The sequence below is a fragment of the Geospiza fortis genome, unplaced genomic scaffold (genome assembly GCF_000277835.1).
Source record: "Geospiza fortis unplaced genomic scaffold, GeoFor_1.0 scaffold246, whole genome shotgun sequence".
In the NCBI taxonomy this organism is placed as follows: domain Eukaryota; kingdom Metazoa; phylum Chordata; class Aves; order Passeriformes; family Thraupidae; genus Geospiza; species Geospiza fortis.
Genome location: NW_005054476.1, coordinates 825738 through 847611, shown reverse-complemented (window position 1 = coordinate 847611; position 21874 = coordinate 825738). Strand labels below are relative to the sequence as shown.

Sequence of the window (21874 nt, the reverse complement as noted above, 5' to 3'; positions counted from 1 at the left end):
CTGGCTCTATGGGATGTGGAGATAAAGAATTTTTTGAATATAATAGCACTCTTAAGTCCAACATTTTTGAAAGAGGCTAATGACATTTCCCCCATTTCCTCCAGAGAAGACATTCAACCTTGTAGAAGGCAACTCTTCTGTTAGAATGTCCAGAGAGGACGTATGTATTTGGCTGAGACATGACAGCAGCCTTCAATTGTGCAAAAGGAATCTGTGAAGGGACAGAGATGGAAATTTCAGTGACATTTATTAAATCACTGGAAACCTAACATATTTTAGCTGATTGTTCTGAAATCTGTAGAGCAATGGTCCCTAAATACTTGACCCTCAGGGAGGAACCCTTATGTTTATCTTCATACCAAAATATCAGTGTAAGAAACTGGTTGAGTGGCACTGGAGAATATTTTATTTATTGCCTTTAAACTGCAGAGACCTTTTGTTTGAGAATAAATGTATTGAGGCAAATAAATCCTTCTTGAAGACAGGCCAGGGAATGGTGTGAATGATAATTCAGCATCTAGTGACTAAGTCATGGTTGTGTACTCCTTTATTTTAAACTTCATCCCATTGAACTTGATGATTATGTGCTAAAAAGTGGAGAGGAGAGGAAGGACTGGCACATGAAGTCAACTTCTGAGAAGAGAGAAGCAGGAATTTTCCAGCATATTCTATGTATGTGTGTGTTGTTTTATAGCTTATAGGCTTATATAGATCTCTTACTGTCCTGATAAGCAGCCTGCCTTGAGAAATCATATCCCTTTTTAAAATATTTTTAAAATTTTTTAGTTTAGATACTTGGCTGTGCTGCTGGATGTTTTGTGTTGCTGAGACAAGGCAAATTGCAGGAAAATTGCTTTTTAACTATCTTCTCCATTGGGATATTTACTGGTGCTAAGTGCTATATTACATACAGAGAATGAGAGAAATAATAATTAATTAACAGCTAGAATTATCTAATTTCAGCTGATTTCTTTGATGGAAGAAATTATATAGCATTTAGCTATTCTGTAGCTCTGCATATGCAATTAAGTATGTAACTGCTGTTTTCAGTGAAAGACCTAAAGTCTTCTGCCAAAAGGATTTTGTTGGTCTGAACCTGAGCTATATTATTTCTGCAGATGATAATAAGTGTTTTTTAATGCTTGCCAGCAAGTAAAATGCTGGGGTTTGTTACTGATGATTTTGATCTGCTTGCTGTGTTTTTTTGAAGAGCCTAAACAAAGAGAAACTGTTCTCCATCTTGTGATGAAGTTGGGCTTGGTTAAGCTTTCCCTGTTCTTGGCAGCCCAGCCTGGAGGGTCATCAGCCTTAGCATTACCTATTGAGGATGGAGCAGCACCCTTAGATTTGGCTTTACAGAATGGACACTCCAAACTTGTTGAGATCTTTACAAAGTGTGTATAATGCTTTCTTTACTCTTTTCTATGAAATAGTCTTGTCATTTAAGGGATGTGGAGAGTACTGTTATTTATCTGAGGAGAGTTTCCTATTTTGTGCTGGTTTCTGCTGCTTTTTGCCCGTATTATAATTTTAAATGGTAAATTTGCATTTACAATTGTAGGAAGTTTATTATTTGTGTCCTTTGTTACATTTGAAGTCAGTTAATAGTTAAATGATAGAGGACCAGCTGCACTATCAGGTACCTCTCTCAGCACTGTATCAGCTGAATCCTGACACACTAAAAACAAGTAAAGACCTCCCTTAAAATATATATAAAGAAATATTTATATAAGAACAGAACCATAGGAAAGCTCAAGTTTGAACAAATGAGGGAGAATCAGCAACGAAGACAGTGCTGCAGTTATGACTCTGTTTTGCCAGAGAGCTGCCACACTGACAAATAACTTAAAGGACAAGTGCTTTCTGGCACCTTTCAGCTATCTAGAGCTCTGTCTGTACAGTCCTGAGGAGCTGCATGGGGTGTATGTATGTGTCTTGGGATACCAAATAGTAAGCATCAGACACCCCTTCTTACTCTTGGCTTTTCTTTGCAAATAGAAATGCACGAGAATTAGGATGCATTTTTATTTTGGTATGCGGTTCTTTCAGTTTTGGCTCCATGCAGCCTGTAGTTTATGTGAGACTTACCTGTATTCAGCTTAAAAAAAAATACAGCATGGGTACAGTACATTATGTTATGACTGTCTCATTTGTTTGTTATGTCCAAACAATACTGTATTCCCTTGAGATATTTTCTGTTTTTCACTCTTGTGGGATAACAAATTGCTAGCTGCCAGTTGTGTCCTACTGCTATAAATGGCAACGTTGACAGGAAAAGGTACTTTTTTGCTCATTTACAGCAATTAGGAGAAATAGGTATTGTCACAGCTTGTTCATTCTGGCTTCTTTAAGTACTGAGTAACTGTCTAGAGCTAACATTGTTTTTTCCCAGTTGATAGCTAGAAGTAGCTCTGTGTTGTTAAGGCTGAAAAGAGTCATTGGTACATTTTTGTTTGCCCAGCTGTGTTTTCAGTGGCTGATTCAGATTTTCTGACTCTGGTTTTTGCGGTGGGTGTGTTGGGGTCCTGACAGGCTGTGCTGGAGGCGAGCCGGAAGCTCACTGTGGCAGCGCTCTCATTCAGCCTGTGCAGAGGGCATCTGCTGTGGCTAAAAGAGTTTGTCATTTCAGCTTCCAGGGCAGTCAGTCGCTTGACATTTCAAGAGCAGAGATCAGCAAGGGTGCCTGCATACAGTTTGTTCATTCATCTGTAGCTCTGGCACTGACGTTCAGTCACACTGCGCATCGCTTGCCAGAGTCAGACATTAAGCTCTTCAGAAAATACTTCTGGGACAGACCTCTTCTTTACCAGGTACCACGGATTTTCTTCATGATTTCCAGCTGTACACTTTTCAGGCTGGATTTGTTTTCATTGAGTAGCCTTTTAATTTAAGCTGCCGTGTCACTGATCACCAGTATAATTTTGTGATTACTGGTATGGGTTTCTACTTTGTGTAGGTGCAGCACTTTGTATGTCTGAAGCTGGAGCATAAGAGGTGTGGAGAACTTTGTAAAAGCCTCTTTTGCCTCCCAAGTTGTTTTTTAATCATGGTGGACTCTAAAGGGAGTATCTTTCCCTGAAATCTCTGTGTCTTCAATTGCATTGCCATTGTATTCGTGTTTGTACTTGAAATATTTGATTTAGTTCCATTCTTCCGGTAGTGTAATGCCTGGGAGCCTTTATCAAGAGCCAACCCTGGTCTATTAGTTGCAGCAGAAATACAGAGTACAGACTTTTTCTATGGAGTTTAGTTTAGTTTTTCTTATTTTAATGTAAAATGTTTGAAGCACTGTTGTCATATCCTTCAGGACATCTCTTGATTCAATATAATAAAGAGAATGCTTGAATGTCTAAGTTCTTTAAAAGCAATGCAGATGCTTACCTGTATTTTCAGATTGAGACTGCACAATATACATAAAACTAGTGAGCTAAAAACACACTAAAAGTTGGCTTTTTTTCTGGTCTTGAACTTCAGCTTTTCTTTTCCATTCTTAGCTTTGCATTTCCTCATTTGGGCACTGATTTTCCTTGTGTTACCTTTATTTCATGCTGCATTTTTTTTAACTTAGAAAATTATTTAGATGTTATGTTTAATATAGAAATTTAAGGCGTGGCATACTGTAATAGTCCTTATGTATAATCTTACATAACCACATTCTTGAGATTTTTATTTGTTTCAACACAAAAAAGTTACTCTCTGTAGTTTGCAGAATCCCTGCAATTTGTGTGTGGCTTTTCCGTTAACAATAATGAACTCAAAAGGAAAACCAGAACTATAATCAAGAATGCATTGTTATTTATATGATTGCCTTTTTCTTGCACTCACAAAGTCCTTGTTTTGCATTCAGTCTTTGAAATGGAAAAAGAAAGTGTGGCATGTTAGGTATTCTCAAAGACTCTGAAAAGCTATAAAATTCTGCATTTGGTATTTTCAGGAAAAAGCCTACTGTCCTGGATTTGTTGGTTCCCCTTTTGCCATTCCTCTAGTTGCAGCAGTCTAGGTTCTGTTGCGGGGACCTTATTCCCCTCCTGCTCAGCATCAGTGTTGCAGCACTTTCAATCAAGTAGGAATAGACCAGAATAATTGGGAATATCACATGGTTTATTTAGTTAATTTCTTATACAAAAGCTGTTGTTTTTAGACTATGTATTATGTCCAAAAGCAAAGGTAAAATTAATTTTCCTTCCATTGCAAACAAGAATTTTGAGTTCTTTGGTTGTATCCAAAGCATTGGGAGGCAATTATAAATCTTTGGTAGATATTAGAGATTTCACAGTACACAGTCTTTTAAAAATAGAGATAGAATTTACTGCTGTCCTAGAGTATTCATTTCATCTATAGAAGACTAAGACTGTACATCTGGTGTCTTGCGACTGTACAAATGACCACATTGCTACTTTATGCTTGAGTCAGAAAGTCATGAACTGAAGAAAGGGAGCTTTGTCTCAGTAATGGTGGCATGTAGTGTTGGATTTGTGTGAGATGATTGCCTCAGACAGCAGCACATCTATTAATGCAATAAAAGCATGAATCTTTCTGAAGTATATTCTTCACTCTCTGCTGTGTCAGTTCTTTCAGTTAAAACAGTAATGGAAAAGTTAAAACAAGCTGTCAGTAAGCTAAAGTCACTTGTATGAGAAGCCGTGCCTTTATTCAGCAGTTCAAAAAGTGGAAACCCTGTGGCCACTCTAGGCAACAGAGATGGGGGAGATAGTTGAAATTGCTGAAAAAGAATGTGAAATTGCAGAATTCTGTGTGACCTTCTTGGGGCAGAGATTGCTGTGGGGTAGTGGTGCCTTCCAGTGGGACGATGTGGTTGGTTCATTGTGCACCTCCAGTGGAGACCTAGGCATCAGGAGAAGGTGATCCATGAGGCAGTCTGAGCTGCTGCAGGCAGCACAGCCAGTGCCAGGCAGAGGTTTAATAGTTTCCCAACTTTCATTTGACTTTTCCTGCCTGACAGGTGTTCAAGTGGGAAACTGCCTAGCGCAGCAAGAGATGAGCCGAGAAAAATGTAACTTGCCCCACTGAGGTGGGGCTTCATGGCTTTCAAATTAGTTTGGCTGCAGTATTCAGCCCAGGGTCATCCCTGGCTTTTTCTTTTGTGTTCAGGTTACCACGTCTTTTCTCTGTTTGCAGATCTTGGTAGCTGGCAAATACACAGGCAGTCTACTAGAGGGAAAGACTAGAAGCAAGCAGAGTAGTAGATGAAAGCACACAAAAGAATCCATTCTTTCTTCCTCCCACTTTGTTTTTGATTTCTGAGAGTAATTTCTAAAATAGGAGACTGTATCCCAGCCCTCTCTTCCTTTCGAGCAGGAGTGATGTAGTTAGTGTGTATCTGAGTGAGGGAGCAGCCTGGCCAGGGGCTGCAGACATGGGGAGTGGAATGTCTCCTGGCTTCCAGACTGGGTCTGTCATGTAGTTAGTGTTTAGTCCCAGTTTATTCTCTTTGTATTACCTATCCATCAAAATTGCTTGCTTTACAGGGATGCTTTTAATGTAAACTAGAATTCTGAATGGAGCTGTTGTGCAAAGCTGTGGTGCTGCTTTTCTCATAGAGAAGAAGGTTGTGAGCAGTGAAATGCAAATGGTAAATCTGTTCCTTTGGATCTTTCATGTAAGCAGGAGGTGGCTTCTCTCTGTGGTTAAAAATATTTCATTGGTTTTCCTCTTGAGGGCTTGCTGTCAGTTTCCTCTGGAAGGTAGCCAATGAAATATTCCTTGTGGAATTTCTCTCAGTCATTTTAGTATTGCTCATAACATAAGTGCTTGTCAGTCTTTGGTACTGTTTTTGAGTTTTTAGATAAATGTCATGGGCATCAAATACAGTCACTGTAATTTTGATTTTTTTTATAGAGTTTTAATTCAAATGAAGTTGAGACTGTGGAAGGTCCAAAAATGCCCTGCGGTACAACACGCTTTGTAGAAGGTACAGTGTTTTTATTCCATAATGTTGCAATCTTTCAAAGCTCTAGGAAGTTGGCACAGATTCATACACTATTTATTTATTCAGAAAGATCATGTTTCATATGGTTTTAGAGACCTGTTAGTAGAGAACAGTGGAATAGGTAAGTCATACATTACAAGAGTTTCGTAAATCATGATACTCCCCACAGAGCTTGGTTTTCCAATGTCAGACTGAAACTGTTCACAAAATATTATGACGTTTATAGTGGCTGGAAAAGCCTTAACTGATTCAGTTTTAAGAGCTAGAAAAATGTCAGGTGGTTCCAGGAGAGGGCAGTGTTTAACTGAATGAACTCTCCTGCAAATTCCAGTAAAGCCTAATAAGTTAATAAAGATAGGAGCAGAGTAGTGATTTGTATGGATAGTTCTGGGATCCGGCCTAAACTTCTTAATGTGGCAAAGTCCTCGTTTGTTTCCATTAGATGTTCACTATTTTGATGAGCAGTTTACCTCTGCAAGGATTGTGGGACTGCTCTTATGGGTGAGAATGGTCTTTCATTACCAAAATACCTCCCTGTGTACCTCAGAGCAAGCAGGTCTTAGAGCTGAAGAGAAAATCACAAAAAAGTATCATTCTTCAGCATCAGAATTATGAGGCTTGGGGACTTATATCTGATTCTTAGGAATGAATTAAAAGTTTTTATCACTTGTCCATCAGCCTTCCTTGAGGGCAGCAGAAATCTGAGCACCTGCACAAACTGTTGACAGGACCAGGACCTGATACAGGGAAAGAAAGGGTGGGGATTAGTTTGGAGGGCATCAGCTAGTAACTTCAAGTGAATGGGTAAAATAGGGACAAAGTAATGAATTTAAATGTGTATGCTGCCATTGCTTGTGCTGAAAAAACAGCTTTATACCCAGTTTTTCTGACCATCTTCAGGCAACAAGTATTCTGCCATTAGAAGTTAAATTTGCAGAGAAATAATAAGCAGTTGTTAACAAGCTACATATCTGTTATTGTAAGTGCAAGTGAGAATTTATTATGTGGGTTTTGTGAATGGCCTTGCTGATACAGTGTGAAAATGCATTTACTCTAGGTGTTCACCTGAGCACTCTACTCTGACCAGGGTGGTCTTTATGCTGCTACTTGGGGATAGAAAGTGAATGGCCTTCATTGGCAGTCTATATGTGCCAGTCACTTGGCCAGTGTGACTTGTGGGTGATGATTACTTCCATATTTTTCACAAAAAGCAGCTTTAATTTGATCTGACTTGCACAAGCAGAATGGAAACATCAATGGGTATTCATAGCCCAGAGAGAGAGCGGGAGAGTCTCCGGTTCAGGACATCTACAGTCATTTTGGATTCTGATAAGCACCAGAGATATTTGGCACAGGCACCCCTAGCTATATGTGTTTTCAATGGAAACTGTATACTTTTGTGCCTTCATGCATCAGAGTTACTTTGCACATGTTTAAAAAAAAAATCATTTCAACACCTGGAAAAGCAGGTTTGTAAGTATGGTAAGTACATTTTGTAAGTATTCAGGACCAACACAAACAGATTGTAGTAAACATGTTGCATGTTCTATGCTCTGTGATAATCTACTTGTAGACATGAGAAGCCTACAACTACTGTTTGTACGGTGTTAGTCAACAAAGCTTTTTCATCTTCTGATATTTTAATGTTTGATCGGTTACCATATTTCAGCAAGGCAGACTGTTTTCTAACCACCAAGTAAAAAAAAAAAATCATTGAATGGTGGTTACTGGTGACTAGTGGCTTGTCTTAAAATTTCCATTTGCCAGCACTCAGGAAATCAAAAGAACTTTGTTCCAGATTGAGTTAAAATTGTTGCTGCAGGAAGCAAAAATTATATGAAATTATTGCGCTTCTTTACTACATTCTGAGTTGCATGCACTGAACTCCTTTATAAAGTGTCTGCTAAGTTCAGGACTTTATTTTGGCAGACTCATGTCATGAAAGTATCCCCCTCAGATTTTAAAACTGCTGCCGTTCCAAGAAGTAGTAGCTACTCGCTCCTAAAGTCAAGACCAACAGGCCTTTAAAACCCCATGCTATCAGAACTCTTGAGCTGTTAATGAGAGGAGGCTGATATAGCCAATCTCCTCCATGTCTTGTGAAATGCCATCAAATGAAAGCAGTGGGTCAGTGTAAGGTGATGCTGCTATCTTGATCTCCAATAGCAACTTAAATTCAAATATATGGAGTGATACATTCTCCTGACATGATGCAGAACAAAAAGTGAAGTAGGTGGTACTTTGGCTAACTTTATAGTTTGTGCTTTTCTTTTCTCTTTTCTAAGTTTGAAATTCTGTGCCCATGAGTTGACTGAACACTGTTACCAGGAAGATAAGCCAATTGTTGCTACAGTATATATTGTCTAGAGAAAATTGCTTTTTATTTCTGACAATTGTGGAACTGAATAATAATAATTATAATAAAAATAATGACAAGTGCATGTCAGTACTGTAGAAAAATCTTCTCATGCAAGCTTTAAAGTAGGTGTCTGCACTTGCAGAAGAAATAGTCTGCTCCTACTAGCTGAAAGGTGGTGTCTGGAATGTTTAGTTTGACAGCACCAGGGATTTTGTGTTCTATGGTTGTGCTGTTTTAGAATGCAAGGGGAGATATATTCGTGAGTGCTGCAGGAGTTTAATTAAAGAGGGTGGATTAATTCAAAATGAATGACTGTGGTACTGATCAGCATGGACCCAGTCCTACCTCCTACCAGTGTCCAGGGGCCCTGCTGAGGTCAGGGACAACAGGTTACAATGGGCACATAACTGCATCTCAGAACTTGTGTGATTTAGGTAATGGGCAGCTGTCTTTGAATTGTTTTTTCCAAGATGTGTTGATAGAACTCTTTTTTTTAAAACCTTGAGTGTATGCTTTGTTCAATGCCAGTAAAGGTCCCCAGGTTCCATATACCTCAAGGCACCCTATGCTGCCTGCTGAAGCATACTTAGTTTAACTGTTTGCTGGAGCTGGAAAATTAAGAGGATGTCTGAGAACAGATATGAACCTAGAGTTGAAAGATTCAGTATAAAATGAAGCATATTTACCATGATGACTCTATCTATATGATTTCAGTTTCATTTGATTTTAAAATATGCTTGCTAAACAATAATGTTCCTGGAAGCATGAGTGAGGCTTGTGTTCATTTACATTCCTGTATCTTTGCTGTTTCACAGTAGTCCTTCAGGCTGCATTTGTGCAAAACTTGAAAAGTGTGGGAGGTGGTTTTTTTTGGTGTTGCTGTCTCCTTCGTATCCCTTGGAAGAAAATATAAACCAAAACCCAAACAAAAAAAAAAAAAAAAAGAGCAACAGTGAAGTGAAGATATTTTTTTACTTTTTGCGTTAAAAATGCAAAGTCTGATTTCAGAAAATGCATGATATCCCTGCAGAAGAAAAGCGGAGTTCAGCTGCTCTGTGCATTGGTGTGAGGCACAGTCCTTGAGCTGTTGATTTTCTGAGCGTGTGGGGGTTAATCAGCCCAAACATAACTGTGACAATAAAATAGCACTTGTTGTGCATCCAGCTTGCATGCTGCCCACGGGATTGCTGCTGCGGGGAGATGCATGGGCTGCCCATGTCCATTGTTCTGTCTTGCCTGCGTGCTTCTTGTGTCCCCTTTCCTCTCTGAAAAAGGAGAGAGACCAGCAGCAGAAACCAAAGCAGATCCAGACTGAATTTCCTTCTTATGAAAGGCAGCAATCTTTGCTCTTGCAGGTCCTGTGAGCTTGGCTTCTGATGAGTTGTCCCAGGGTGATACAAAGGTACAGATTTCTCTTTTTACCAATTGCTAAGCTTTATTTAGGCTGAGAAGCAGCAACCTCTGTGTACCTATTTGAGCTAAGAAATAAATTCTTGCCTGCCAAACACTTCCTGCTACTTCTATGCTGCAGGAGTAGTTATGTGTGTAGATGATAATTATTTGAAATAACCTGTTATGTAGTTGTGGGTTAGAAAGCCAGCTTGCAGAAGCAAGCTCTGCTTTGGGGCCAGAAAGCTCTTGTATTTATGGTGAAGCTTAGTGCCTTTAGGGAGCTTGCAGCTGCCAGTTTGGGGTCAGCACCAGACCTACGTCCAGCGTAAGTTTCATCCTTCAGACGGCATGGTTCATTACATCTGAGGAGTTAGTCCCTGAGGGAGACCTTGTGGGTAGCTGTGAGTCCTTAACAGGATGCAAATGGGAATAATGTTTGATGCAAAAAAATACTGCAAGTTCCCATTGTCATCTACTTGGAGGTATCTAAACAGCTTTGGGGAGAGACCAAAATATGTGAGAAGTGCCATTACATCTGTATTACTGTCAGTTGTATTTGATCTCTAGTCTTATATTCTGCTTTTTATTTATATGTATTTGTTTACAAAACTAGAAAATCTTTGTCTTGGTATTTCTTAAGTACCTTTAAAACAGGAGCTTGATTAGTACCTTGGTGGGTATGAAGCTAAAATAGTAATTTGAATCGAGAGAAACAAAATCTGGTCAAACCAGGTAAATCTGGTAAAAGTGATATCAATACCAAGTGACTACTGTTTGTTTTGGGTTCTTTTAATAACCTTTGAATGTACTGGAATATTGCTGAGCTGACATGTTAAGTAATTTTTATAAATGTGGTGACCTCTTTAGGCTTTTTTTGTTTGGTTGCTTGGGTTTTTAAAATTTTTTATTGCCAGCTGTGAGGGAGATTGACCATTTGTTTGGAACTCACATGTTGGTATTGTAATCTGTGACATCTCAGAATTAAATCTGCAGTATGCACTCATTTTGGATTCTATGCTGAAAGTGTGTGTTGGAGCAGAGTATTGCAGCTCACGAGTCTTGCTGGGAGGAAAAGATTCTGGTCCCATACTGATTGTCTCTTATTTTGATCTAGCAGAAAGGATATAATGAACCTATAATGAGTGAACTGAACTGTTCTATAGGTATGAACAGCTTAGGCATTAGAAATATTTCTAATCTTAGAAAATATTGCTGTTTCCTCCATAGCACTGTATATTGGCTATAAGCCAATAAACTTTGTAAGAGACTGAAAATCAAAGTTTGCATAGGAAGTAAGATATGATTTGGTCTCTTCTTTGATTACGGTTAGGATTTGAGTCCTTGGAGTTCATTTGCATATGGAAGTAGCATGCTGTATCAATTGCATTTATGAGAATGCCTAAAATGAACAGTGCTTGAACTGAATTCTGAAAGCCTATAGCACTGTTTGCAACTAAGCATAAATACAGTACAGTGTTTGTCTTCAGAAGTATAGCTCAATTTTTCTGTTTCTAGCCTTTCTGAGACTCTGGGGGTCCTTCTAAAGAAAATGAAGATAGTGTCTTTTTGGCCATAGGTAAAAAAGAATTAAAAATTTTTACTTCCCAAAAACTTCTGATAGGTAGTGTTATGTCAGTTACACACAAGACAGTTTCTTTTAAAGAGGTGAAGGTAATTGTCATTGCAGAGTAACTTGCTGAAAATCAGCCAGTTGTATCTATGTCAAAGAGTGAACCTCTTTTGTCTCTGGCATACACAGATGGTGTATCCAACAGTACTGAAATATATACCAGGACTTTTCAGTAATGTGATACCAGGACTTTTCAGTAATGTGTTAGGTGTTGTAGGACCAACCACCTTGAAAATCATATCTGATGGAGCAAACATATGTGACTGAAGCCGTATATGTGACTGAAGGTGAAATAAAGTCTGTAGAGATGTTTAAATGACACAGTGAGTTGTGGGCCTGGTAGGATAATATAGCCAGCTGTGCTAGACAGCACATTTTTAGACTGAAACTCCACTGGAAAGGTGTTTTCGAGCTTTGTGGAAGGCTACAAGAACAATATACAAACATGGGCTTGTGGAAAGCCCAGCAAGCTGGAAAATATAATGTGTAACTAAGCTCTGCAAGTGGGAGCTGCTGTGCCAGGCAGAGACTGCCACTCTGACATCACTGGCCTGTGGTGCAGTGCTGAGCTCAGAAAGAGCAGCCCAAGTGCAGACATTCTGTACACAGATTTTGGTGCTGCAAAGTGAAGATTCACTTGGTGTTGCAGAAAGGAAGGGGATAGATGTGCATGCATAGGGGGGATATATGTTGGAAGGAAATGAGCTGACATAAACTCAGAGACAGTTCTAAGATAAGAGGCTGGCAGAGTATTTTATTACCTCTCACTAAGTCAGCATCTAGTTATCTATTGTTTTAGTTACTGTTATGCCAAATACCTGTACTTCAACTATTTGATGATGATTTTCTCACTGTCTGATACAGGGAATACGAGAGCACCACGAGGGAATTGGGACTAGTAGCAAAAGCCCTAATATTCACAGTCATTCTAACTTTAGTGCTTTTGAGAATAGGACACCGTACCACTCTTTGCCTTGCTCAAAAATTCAAGGTATGTGTGATGTTAGTGCCCATGTGTTCAAATCTGTTTTGTCAAGCAAGACCAAAGTATTGGCTGTATCTCAGTGTGGGAGTGTGTGGAGCCACGGGGGAGTGATTATGGTTTGTTAATATGAAAGCCACATTGGCTCTGGTCTTTGTTCCAGTTATACCATCTGGACAGAACATAAAGTAATTTAGAAGCTGACAAAGTAGAAGTTCTCCACCCTGAAATGATAGCTGATATTTTTTTCTTACGCCTGAAATGCTTTTTCCTTCTAAGGCATCATTTGCATGGAATTGTTTGTGACAGCTGAAGCAGAAGCCAGGCCCTCTGGCTTCAGACCTGCTCATTTTCTGATGCTTGGTTGGGCAGATGCATCAGATCATGAGTCCTCTTGAAGGAACAAGCAAGTGACTTTGGCCATGGTTCATGCTGTTAGGAGTGGTAGTGCAGATTTTTAGAGGAGCTAAGAGGGTAAAAAGAGTGGTGAATTTCAGTATGATTTGGACAAGTTTTAGATGCTTATAATTTGATTTAAATAAATTTTATTAGGCACCTTATTTACATATAAAGTAAAATTAAAATGTGTAGATATACCTATGTGTGTTCATACATGTGTGTATATGAAGTGTGTCCTGAGCACAGGATTATCTCGTATTAAACTAAGAAAAACTCCTTGTTGTAATGCCTATATGAGAAAGAAGCAGCCCTCTGTCACCCCCTTTATCTTAATTACTTTAGAGTATGTTTAAGAAGTTGACTTGTTTGTGGAAAAACTGCAGTGAAATCAGTTCTACTCGTTTTAGAAGTCTCTGTAACTGACAGTTTGCCCTGTGTAAGGACTGGAGCATGGACTTGCTGCTGACCCTGCTGTGGGCTGTCCTTGCCCATCTCCAGGTTGTGTGCTCAAGTCGGCCAAAACACTCATCACATAGACGTCCAGTGGGATTTTGCCATTGACCTCAGCAGAGCCTGAAAGGCTTCCAGTGAGCACTGTGTATGAGATCTGATGGGGCTGATTTATAGGCTAGGGAATGAGTGGACTGTTGGGTGTGCAATAAAAAATAGAAGTGGGGAGGGATGAAGAAGGATGGAAATAGTTTGGTGTCAGCCAGAAATTTTTAAGTTTACTGAAGCTCTGCTTACTGGTTTATGTGAACGTAAAAAATCAGCATATGTTCTAACCTGACTCATTTAGCCATATTGCTGAATATCATAGTTTTCTTACCCTGAATTGTTTCAAACTATTCTTTAAAAAAAAAGTTTGCTTGGGAGTGCTGTTAAATGGCAGCGGTTTTGGCAGGAAAAGCACACAGTGGGGGATAAGAAGAGAAATTCAAATAGTCAGTGGGGGAGAGGGAAACAGCTAAAGGGGATTGAATGAAAAAGAATGAATAGAAACAAGAAAACTCTGGAATCTCACTGGTAGCTGGATGTGTAAATCAGAGAGTACTTGTAAGAATGAGAATGTGAGTGCTCTTTCAATGGGGGTACAAAGTCCCCCACTTCTGTTTCTCACTCCTTTTCCTATGTGGTTCTTGCTTTAGAAATCTTCACCAAAAAATCAATGTTATCATGGAATGGTTTTCATTGGAAGGGACCTTTGAAGTAGCACTGACTACTGGAAGGGCTCTCCTGTTCCTGCTCTCTCTGTTCTTCCTCAGACATCCCTTTCAAGCATGTTGATCATTATGGCACTTTCTCCACAGAGTTTGGGAAGTGCTTTTGCAGAAGTGCTTTCAGCGTTTGGTTGGATGGTAAAAGGGCACCAATGCTCCCTGCTCCCTGTTTTCTTCATCTTTGGATTGGGACCTGGCTGCCTTAGGCACCAGGTCTTGTAGTTTGGTTTTGAGAATTGTAGTTCAATTTTTTTAATGCAAAATGTTTCTCATCCTCCAGGATCTCTGAAGAGCCCCAGGGATATCAGTCCAGGGAGTGATGGGCCAATAAGAAGCCAAGAAGATGATGAGTTTTGGGTTTGCACTATTTAAGAATAGAAGGAATAGGAGTAGGGCACAGCAGGATGCTAGACCATGCTTAACAAGAGGCTGTAGGGAGATGCTCCAGTACTAGTCACACCTGCCAGTGTTCTTTCCCCTCTTTCTGTCTCCTTTGGAAATTGTTAGAGGTCTGTTTTATGTTTACAAGAGAAAAAACTGCTAAACAAAACCCAAAACGAACCAACCAAACCTCACCCCCCCATGGAATTTTTTCCTTTTTATCATTTAAGGTAAATGTGCTGGAAACAATGAGAGAAAACCAATATCTGCAAATGGAAAGCAACAAAAAAAGGATTTTTTTTTTCCCTTTCAATATTATGTATGTGTTTTATTGCCAGGCATTGGCATTCTCAGAATCAGCAACCCTGTATGTACATTTTGGGAAAAGTGTAGGAGGTGACAACTGTATGCTGTCACTGCTGGGCATGTAAGCCCATGTGAGCCCAGTGTGAGCAGAGCATGGGTTTTTAAACATTTTTAATTCCTTCCTGTTCTTCATAGCTGGTTGGGAAAGATAATGTTCACAGGGCCATTTGTAAAGCTGCAAAAGTTTCTCTTTCCCATTAAGAAAGGTGACCCAAACACCCAGTTTTTCTTCCAAGGAAATACAGCTTTCCCCCACATCTCCCCTAAACTTCAGGAAGGGATGATGATAATATTTTTTCAAAATAATTTCCATGATCCCCATGTTACATTGCCAACAACCTAGTAGTGTCTGTCTCTTCTATGTGTTTGCTCTGCCAGTGATGAAAAACTCCTGGAAGCCATGTTTTGCCAGAGATAAAATTACTGATGCAAAATTTTTGGCAGTTCACTGTGTTACCAGGCAGCTGAAAAATATTTTTAGTAGAGTCTGCCCTTTGATTTTCTGTGATTCCACAGAAATCCCCATTTAACCACAGATCAGTTTAAGGAACAGAACATAATTGGCATAATGATCTTCTTTTCTGTATACCAGTGGGCCTCTACTGAAATATGCAGAAAAATCTGGTTTCAGTGTTGCTGTTTTGTTCTTTTCTTTGATTAGATTTCCTCACCATGATGGGTAAGACTTAAAAGTGGTAATTTTTTATTCTTTTAAGATAGAAAAAAACATGGTCCTGCTGTCTGGAGTTCTACCTTTGCGCAGTTTTTGATATGTCTGTAAAAATATTATATTTTGTATTTAGAGCAGTCATATATTTTGCTCCTTTTTTGTGGTATTTTTTTCTTCTGGGATTTTTAGGGCAGAATCTTTGCATTTGGAAATGTTAGGAGTCAAGTGTGCCTGTTTTGACATTGGAACTACAGGAAATAATTTTATGGTTACTGATAGGTAAGAGTGAAAGTTAGTGTGTTAAGTGTTGCCTATTTGAGACAGTTACAGGAGTCCTCTGATTCAGGCTGTGCAGATCTTTTCTGTTTGCAGTCATTTTTATATTCTGGCAGCTTTCCATCCTGTCTTTGCTTTATATATGCTTTGAGAGAGGTGGAGTGATCCAGAATAGCATTTCTAGTCTAGGACTTGCAGACTTCTGCTTCAGTTTCTCAACAGATTTCTAACAAGACTTTGGGCATATCACTTATTTTTTCTCTGCAACTCATTTTTTCCTGAAAGAAAGAGGGCTGTAGAGAGCAAGCTGATAAAGAGGCACTACAGTACTTGGATGATTTGAGATATGCAAATGCTCAGATTGGTTGTGCCAAAGAAGTTCAGTTTGTGGTAAAGGAAGATTTAAAACCCCTAATTTTTAGTCAAAAGGTAGATGATTTGAAAGTTGCAGAGAGAAACAACAACTGAAGAAAATTGCACAGTTACCACTGCAGCTAATGATGGTGACAATTGCACTCTGGGATTTTGGGCTGCAGCTGTGCTGCTTCTTCCACTTTGCAAAATCTTTGCATGGCTCCTTGCATTAGAGGCATACCTTGGGTTAGTCTGTCACAGTACTGCCAGCACCAACCTTTAAACAACATTTAAACATGACAGTAACTTATTTCTGTAGATAAAAATATTCACATTTGTTTGGAGTGTCTGTAAACAATGCAACATTGAAAACTGCAGAATAGTTAAGAGCTACAGAAGATACAGGAAGTCACATTTTCCTGGGAGAATGTTCCACAGTTGAGGCTCACAGCCTCAACTGAGTTTAATTAAAAAGCTAGGGAGAAATCTGGAAGAAGCAGCATTAGGCATTGAAACAAGCTAGTTCTTGTTGCTTGGAGTTTCCTCCACTCTTGATTTTCTGAGGCATTATAATTCAAGTTAACCTCAAAAGGAAGAAATAAAAAAAGAAAGAAAAATCAACACACTACAAACATATGGTTTCTGGCTTCCCAGAACTTGTTCTATTCCTCTGCCTAAAATCCCAAACAAATTTGCTCAACAGAATAACTCTCCATAAAGGCGCTTTTTAAAAATTGATGTTTAAATTACCTTTTTTTTGGCCTGTCTTCTACCCAGTTTCATTTCATGCTAACATAAATGAGCAATTTGGGATTTATCTAATGTCAAGTTACTCTGTAAATGTGAAAAATAACCCAAAAATATATTATGAAGTAAACTGTTGTAGTCTTGAGAGTGCACACAAGAAAACATTTCTCAGCTTTCTTCCTCCTCAAGAGGCAGCCTTCCCTTGAAGTCTTCCCTGAAACACAGAAAATTGGATTTTTAATGAGGTGGGTCTTTGGTGCACATTTTGGCATCACAGTCTGCTAGTGTGAGTGTAGACTCAATACCCAAGTCACTGGCACAGCTTCAGTAGAAGCGAGGTCCAAGTCGAACTTTGGTTTGCTTTCACATGAGGCAATATGCACGCTCCCTGTTCCTGCTCTCACAGGCCTCCATGGAGCTGAAACAAGGAAGATTAATCCCTTGGTGCTCCTGCTTTTGCAAATAATCTCTTATTTTCATCAGGGAGCTTTTCATCAGGATACTGAACAAAAACGTGATGAGCTTTCCACGCACATTTGTTCTGTGTTTCCCAGCTAGTCTTTTGATCTGAATAGATACTGGACAAGGAGATCATTTAGGCAAATTATCTCTATATGTGCTTTGCTTACTGGTTGTTTCAAGAGTCAGGGCATACTGACCGCTGCCACATGAAAGTAGTATTAATGAGCTTCTTATCCTAAACCGAGCTTGCTTGCTACCCTACAGTGATATTGGTGTTTTTTAAAAAGGATATAAAAAAGAAAATATCTGCCATCAGCCATGAACCAGACATGAGAAAGGTCTGGGTTGGAGGAATGCTGTGAAATCCTAGCAGCGTGTGAGTGAACTGAGCAACACAAAGAGTTTGAGACAAAACCCAAGATTTTGTGTGTGCCCATGGGCTTTTTGGAGCTACGTTGAGTCAGTACTGGGCACAGGTCATGTTCTTGCCCAAGTTTTGTAAAGATATTGAGCCCTTCTCTATCCCAGTCTGGTCAGTGTTTTCTAAGGATCTTGGAGTACTAGTATGGTTTGTGCAAAGCTGTTTCTTTTAAATTTGTGAAGGCACATTGCTTTTTAGTTTATCAAAGAAACAAGCCTGAAGTCCCACCACTTACAAGCTGCTGCTTTTCAAAAGAGGTACCTATGGCTAAGACCTCTTTGTAGGAGAATGCATCATTCATTGAATATCACAAACATCATATTTTTATCATTTATAACAGTGTTATTGTTATAGGTGTTCTAAGTGTAGTTGTCACCCTGCTTTCAAAGAAAGCAATAAAAAGTAGCCTCAACAATTAATTTAGTAATTCACATTCAAATTAGAAATGTATCTGCTGGGAAATAGTAAGGAAGTCAATAGAAATTTAGATAGCATGATCTTCTCTCAGTCTGGATTATTTGCTGCAACACAGTGGTTCCATGTGCCTTGTCTGGGAATGATAAAAAGATAGATCCTTTGGAAGTAAATCCAATTAAGTATAAATACTCCTGGACTGGCAGTCCAGCTTCAAGCAATCCAGAAAGCAGTGTGCGCAAATTGCCTCTGCTTTTCCTGCAGCCTGCCATGAACTCTGCCTTGCAGAGTGTTTCAGTGAACTTGCTGTGTCTTAGAACAGTGCTTTTGGAGATGGATAGGGTGCTCTACTGCTCTCAGCAGAGTGTCTGTGAAGGCAGCAGCTGCTCTGTATTCTTTCTACACTAGTGTCCAAAAATTGCTCAAATAAGTAAATGAAAACTTGACCCAATTTCTAGTGCTGTATTGTTATGTTATGTTTTTCCTTATTATTTCTGTTATCTGTCTACGCAAGGTCTACAGAAGATCTACTTCTTACAGTAAGAGAGGTCCCAAATGTGGATGAGTTTTGTCTTCAGCTGTTTGAATGGAAGAGTGAAGAACAGAGGATGAGGGGGACATGTGAGCAGGAGGTTTATGGGCTGGTGGTCAGGGCCATTTAATCTCATGTCAGAATGTGGCTGGCTTTGATACCTAAGTCACCCAGGACTGTGCTTTTCTGGGAGTGCAGATTCTGCTGCTTTAAACTTGTAGTGGGAGGAGCAGGCTCTGTGATGATGAATGGCTATGGTCCTCCACCCTGTTGAAACCTATGGCTTCATCAGGGTTGAAAGCATGGAAAACAGGCGTTTACCTCATTAATGTGTATAAATTATGAAAGAGTGGGTGTCAAGAGGATGGACCAGGCTCTTCTCAGTGGTGACAGGCAATAGGACAAGAGGCAGTGGGCAGACACTGATGCACAGGAAGTTCTACCTGAATTTGAGGATGGACTTCTTTACTGTGTGATTGACTGTGCACTGAACAGATTGCCCAGAGGGTGTGGAGTCTCCTTCACCGCAGATACTCAAGAACCATCTGCTCAGTCCTGTGCCATGTGCTCTGGCATGACTCTGCCTGAGCAGGGAGATTGGACCAGGTGACCATTGTGGTCCCTCCCGTTCTGGGGTTCTGTGATTCTGTTTGCAGGGAGAGCGTGCAGTGCAAGAAATCCTGTGTTCTTCCTTCCCCTGCCCTTCCCAGCTCTGATCCCTTCTGGGTGATGCAGTGTGGGTGGGTTGCCACAGGGTGCTGGAGAGGGAGGGGGAGATGGAATCCGCCAAATACTGCCATGACATTGGGCGGTGGTGATGGACAGGGACTGCCTGCCTGGACCATTTGAAATCCACTGCTGAACAGTTTAAATCCAAAACTGCTTTGTTACCTGTGGGAGACATCTGCTTGCAAAGTAAGAAAATAATGGGTCAGTTCCTTAAACAAAATGCCTGAATCTCCCATCAGAAACTTAGCAATAAGGAGCATCATAAAGAATAGGTGAATGAGGTTATCAACTAAGATCTCAAGGATTTGGGCTTGGTCCTTTTTTCTTTAGTGATTGGTTCATCAATGATTTGGGAAAGGGAGAGGGAGAGAATAGTGATGTGGCAAAGCTTTTCTAAGTATTCTTGTATAGACTTCCGTAAGAAAGACCCTGGTCTTTACTAGAGAAGAGAAATGGTAAAACTTCATGTCTGTGACAAGCCATCTTTCGAGACCTATGAAGATATTGGCAGCCACAGTCTTCATAGCCATTGTGTCATTGTTATGGGCAAACAGTGTTACAGTTGGCGGTTGCTTGGTGCCTGGCATCTGGTTAGTAATGTTTTCCTTTTAGTTGCCTTTAATTCATATTTGCTGAGTCTTTTTAAGTCTAATGTAGGGTGAAGCAGATAGTTTGTGTAGGTACATTGTCTGATCCTCTCTGTGGGAAGGTATGCTCTAATTAGTAAAAACAATGAGTGAAGAAGGTAGGGAAGCGATGTGTGCCTGTGGGTCACAGAGACCAGTGCTGGAGATCACCTAACCCTTTCTACTTCATTTTATTTGTCAGATGCTTTGATGTACTTTGGGAAAGGATTGCAGGCTCCACTGCGCCTGGGACAGAATCAAGCTGGGGGAAATAAATTTCATTGCTGATACCAGGGGAGACTGTTCCCAGAGCAAAGTGAACAGGGTGGTTTTGGCAGAGCTTTTGTTTAGGTGGCTCTCATTCTACCTGTGTCCAAAAGTGACCCTCTCCTGCTCTGTTTGTGGTTGTTAGCCACATTTTCCATTCTGTATATGTCTCTTCTCCATCTGGGGAGGGGGTGGTGGCTCAGGGTTGTCCCCTTCTGCTCTGCCTGAGAGAGAGAGCTGCCAGCTGTGGTTTAGCAGTGTGTGGGGACAGGCAGCCCACCCACTTGGTACTATAGTGCTGTTCACTGCACGTGCAGGGAGGCAACAGTGCTCTTGCACGGAGCCTGCGGATGTGGTGACATTCCTTTGCTTCCTTCTGTCTTGCCATGAACCACAGGAATGGTCTGACAATACACAATACACTGTACTATCTCTGAAAAACATTTAGATTTTATGAATGTATTTAGGTAAGCATTGGTTGAAAGAATTTAAGGCATTACATTATTTATCAAAAGTGTTAGCCTTAGATAATACACATAAACCCTCATAGTTGTTCTTTATCTTCCCATCTGTATCTTGGTATATATTATGAAAAATATTTTGTCAGTGGAAAGCGAGGTTAATATTTTCCAGCTAAAAGGACCTTTTATCTCATAAGCGGTGAGATCCCTGCAGTAGCTGCCTGCGAATGCCACTACTTTGGAAGGAAGGAGTGGCAGGTGAAAAGTGGGTTGGATCACCCTACAAAGTGCAAGAAACAAAATATTTTTAGTCAAAGACTGTACGGCGAAGCTGTTCTTTGTGGCAAAGAACAGCATGACATCTTTCATGGTTGCATAAAGGAGTTTTACAAATAAGAAAAAAGAAGCCTTTCACAAGGCCCAAACAGAGCAAGTAATGTGAGTGATATTCTATTAACCCTTCAAAAGTAGGGGTTAAGGTTGATAATTTATCTGCACTTTCAGACTGGCATTGACAAATTCCCATGCAGGATCCTATTCAGAAGAGGTTGCAGTGTGCAGGTGAAAAGCCTAAGAACTTAGACAAAAAAGAGATGATAAACAGCAGGAGTGCATGTTCAGGGTTTTATCACTGCAGACATTTAGTTGTTGGATTCTCTGAGAATTATGTAATAGGGCTGCTGTTGAAAAATTATTTAACAATCTTGATTACTGGTTTTTATTAGAATGTTAAATAAACGCAGCTTGTTTAAGGAAGGGAGGGCAGGCAATAACTGAGCAGTCAGTGCAAACATTTATGCAGTGTACGGAGGTCATTCAGGAAAGTAAATGTCTAGGCATGTAAAATATTTTAATGCCATTAAATACATTGGCTGCATTTCCTCATGGTGAGTGTTTTGTTCAGCTCCAGTCACCCCTCCCTAAACTGAACAGAAGTCTAGAAAGGCCAATGAGAGTGAGTTCTTTTAGCTGAATCTATAAGTGAAAAAAGCCAGATTTGCAGAAAATATTCACAAATGGAGGTATCACAGAAGTAAGCAAATTTTACCATTTCTCGTAAAACAGAACAAAAGAATAATTGATGAAATTGAAAGGTGAGAAATTTTACATCAGCTCTCTATGTTTAAACTGCCCTTTGTCCATGGAACACTGCCTTTTGTGCATGTCTGAAATGAAAACTTCAGTTCTGGTTGGTGTTAAATATATCCAGTGAGCCAGACAGCACACTTGTGTAGG

At 39.9% G+C, this 21874-nt stretch overlaps 1 protein-coding gene across 1 annotated transcript in view; it reads left to right on the top strand.

Annotated features, from left to right (window-relative positions):
- ARHGEF28 (Rho guanine nucleotide exchange factor 28) overlaps positions 1-21874 on the top strand; it is a 106742-nt gene that overhangs the window by 20570 nt on the left and 64298 nt on the right. Inside the window, 4 exon segments of the mRNA XM_031063008.1 lie at positions 2533-2810; positions 5860-5932; positions 9665-9711; positions 11217-11277. Of these exon segments, the coding sequence (XP_030918868.1) occupies positions 2533-2810; positions 5860-5932; positions 9665-9711; positions 11217-11277 (459 nt within the window).